This window comes from Eimeria mitis, genomic scaffold, assembly GCF_000499745.2.
Source record: "Eimeria mitis Houghton genomic scaffold, Emh_scaff748, whole genome shotgun sequence".
Lineage (NCBI taxonomy): Eukaryota > Apicomplexa > Conoidasida > Eucoccidiorida > Eimeriidae > Eimeria > Eimeria mitis.
The window spans coordinates 2,973-5,051 of NW_013575472.1; the positions used below are offsets into that span (position 1 = coordinate 2,973).

Below are 2,079 nucleotides of genomic sequence, written 5' to 3' on the forward strand. Positions count from 1 at the left end.
CTGCTGCTGCTGCTGCTGCAGTGATGAAGGGGCCCCTCCAGCGCGCCCTTATGGGCCTCTCTGCAGCCCGCAGCGCAGCTGACTATAGAAGAGAAACGCAGCAGCTGCTGGATGCCTTAGACAGCAGCAGCAGCAGCAGCAGCAGCAGCAGCAGCAGTGCTGGGGATGATGTGTGGAGCGTTTCGGTGCTGGTATCTGTGCAGCAAGTTGCTGCTGCTGCTGCACTGCAGCAGCTGCTGCGCTGTCTGCCAGCGCAGCAGCAGCAGCAGCAGCAGCAGCAGCAGCAGCAGCGAAAGGCTCCTGCTGCTCTCTCAGCTCGAGACAGTTTGCTGCTGCTGTCTGTCGTAGATAGAGCAGATAGCTGCATTGTCTCTCTCCTTCATCTTGGTGCTGCTGCTGCTGATGTTGCTGCAGCAGCAAAGCCCCTAGACGCAGCAATAGATGCGGTGCTGCTGCTGCTGCAGCACATCCGCAGCAGCAGCAGGGCGCGTCTCCTTGTCGAGCAGCAGCAGCAGCAGCAGCAGCAGCAGATGCAGTATCAGCAGCATGCAACCACCAAAGGCATTCATGCTGCTGCAGCTGCTGCAGCAGCAACAGCAGCAGCAGCAGCAGAGTGGGAAAAAAGCTGCAGCAGAGTGCTGCAGCTGCTGCTGAAGCATCCGCAAATTGTTGACGGGCTACCACAGACGAGAAAAGGCAGGTCTTCCTGCTGCTGCTGCTGCTGCTGCTGTTGCTGCTGCTGCTGCTGCTGCTGTTGCTGCTGTTGCTGCTGCCGTTGCCCTTGCAGCAGCAGCTGCTGTCGTTGTTGCTGCTGCTGGTGGTGTCTGTTGCTGCTGCTGCCGCTGTCGCTGCGGGTGTTGTTGCTGCCTTCACTATTGCTGCTTATGTAGCTGCTGCTGCTGCGTTTACCGCTGCTGCTGCTGTGTCTGCTGCTGCTGCTGCTGCTGTTCCTCTCAGTGGTTCTGCTGCGTTTGCTGCCGTTGCTGCTGCTGCTGTCTGTGTTGCTGCTACTAGTCTTCGGTGCAGCTCTTCCTGCTGCTGCTGCTGCTGCACATGGGGCATTAACACTATATCTGCTGCTGCTGCTGCTGCCGCTGCTGCTGCTGCTGTTGCTGCTGCTGCTGCTGCTGCAGAAGTTTTGTGGCAGCTGCTGGTGGGTATGGAGCTGGGGAGCGCCGAGAGAAGTGCAGCAATTGCTGCTGCTGTGTGTTTGCTGCCTTCGTTCAAAGCTGCGGTGTCTAGGCAGCTCAAGGGGACGCTGCTGCTGCTGCTGCTGCGGCTGCGCTGCTGCTGCTGCTGCTCCGATGAGATACCCAGAGGCAGCAGATTGCTGCTGCTAGAAAGGCTGCTGCTGCTGCTCTCGCGCTTAGCTTTGAGGTTCCCCCTTGCCTACCGCAGCTTGCTGTTTCTGGCCTACGTGCCGCAGCCGCAGCAGCAGCAGCAGCAGCAGCAGCAGCAGCAGCAACAGCAGCAGCAGCAGCAGCAGCAGGGAGAAGGGGAGAATACACAGCAGCATCTGCGGGAGACGCAAAACTCTTCTATGAAGTGGCTGCAAACACAAATGCCACGGCAGCAGCAGCAGCAGCAGCAGCAGCAACTGCAGCAGCAGCAGCAGCAGCAGCAGCAACAGCAGCAAGAGGAAACCGGGGGCCTTTGGCTTCAGCCTGTAATAGATTCTGTATTCCCAAGGACCACCCCTAACCGGCAGCAGCAGCAGCAGCAGCAGCAGCAAACGCAGCTGCAGCTGCAGCAGCAGCAACAGCAGCAGAAGCAGATGGCTGACGAAGCAGCGGCTGCGGCTGCAGAAGCAGCAGCAGCAGCAGCAGCAGCAGCAGCAGAGTGGGAGCCGCTGCTGCTGGTGGTGCTGCAGAGCCTATACCGCCCCGACCTGCTGCTGCAGCTGAGCTGTGAAGGCCGCGACAGTTTGCTGCTGCTGCTGCGGCTGCTGCTGAAGTGCCTCAGGGGGCCCTCGATATTCGCTCCTGCTGCAGCACGGCAACTCCGTAAGTCTGCTGCTGCTGTTGCTGCTGTTGCTGCTGCTGCTGCTGTTGCTGCTGCTGCTATGGATTTGCTGCTGTT

The 2,079-nt window shown here is 59.9% G+C and overlaps 1 protein-coding gene across 1 annotated transcript in view; it reads left to right on the forward strand.

Annotated features, from left to right (window-relative positions):
- Positions 1 to 23: 23 nt before the first annotated feature.
- The window catches only part of EMH_0021370 (uncharacterized protein), a gene marked incomplete at both ends in the record, with an annotated part of 14,510 nt that continues 12,454 nt past the window's right edge, over positions 24 to 2,079 (forward strand). The window contains 2 exons of the mRNA XM_013501751.1: positions 24 to 700; positions 1,399 to 2,003. Of these exons, the coding sequence (XP_013357205.1) occupies positions 24 to 700; positions 1,399 to 2,003 (1,282 nt within the window). The remainder of the gene's footprint in view (positions 701 to 1,398; positions 2,004 to 2,079) is intronic.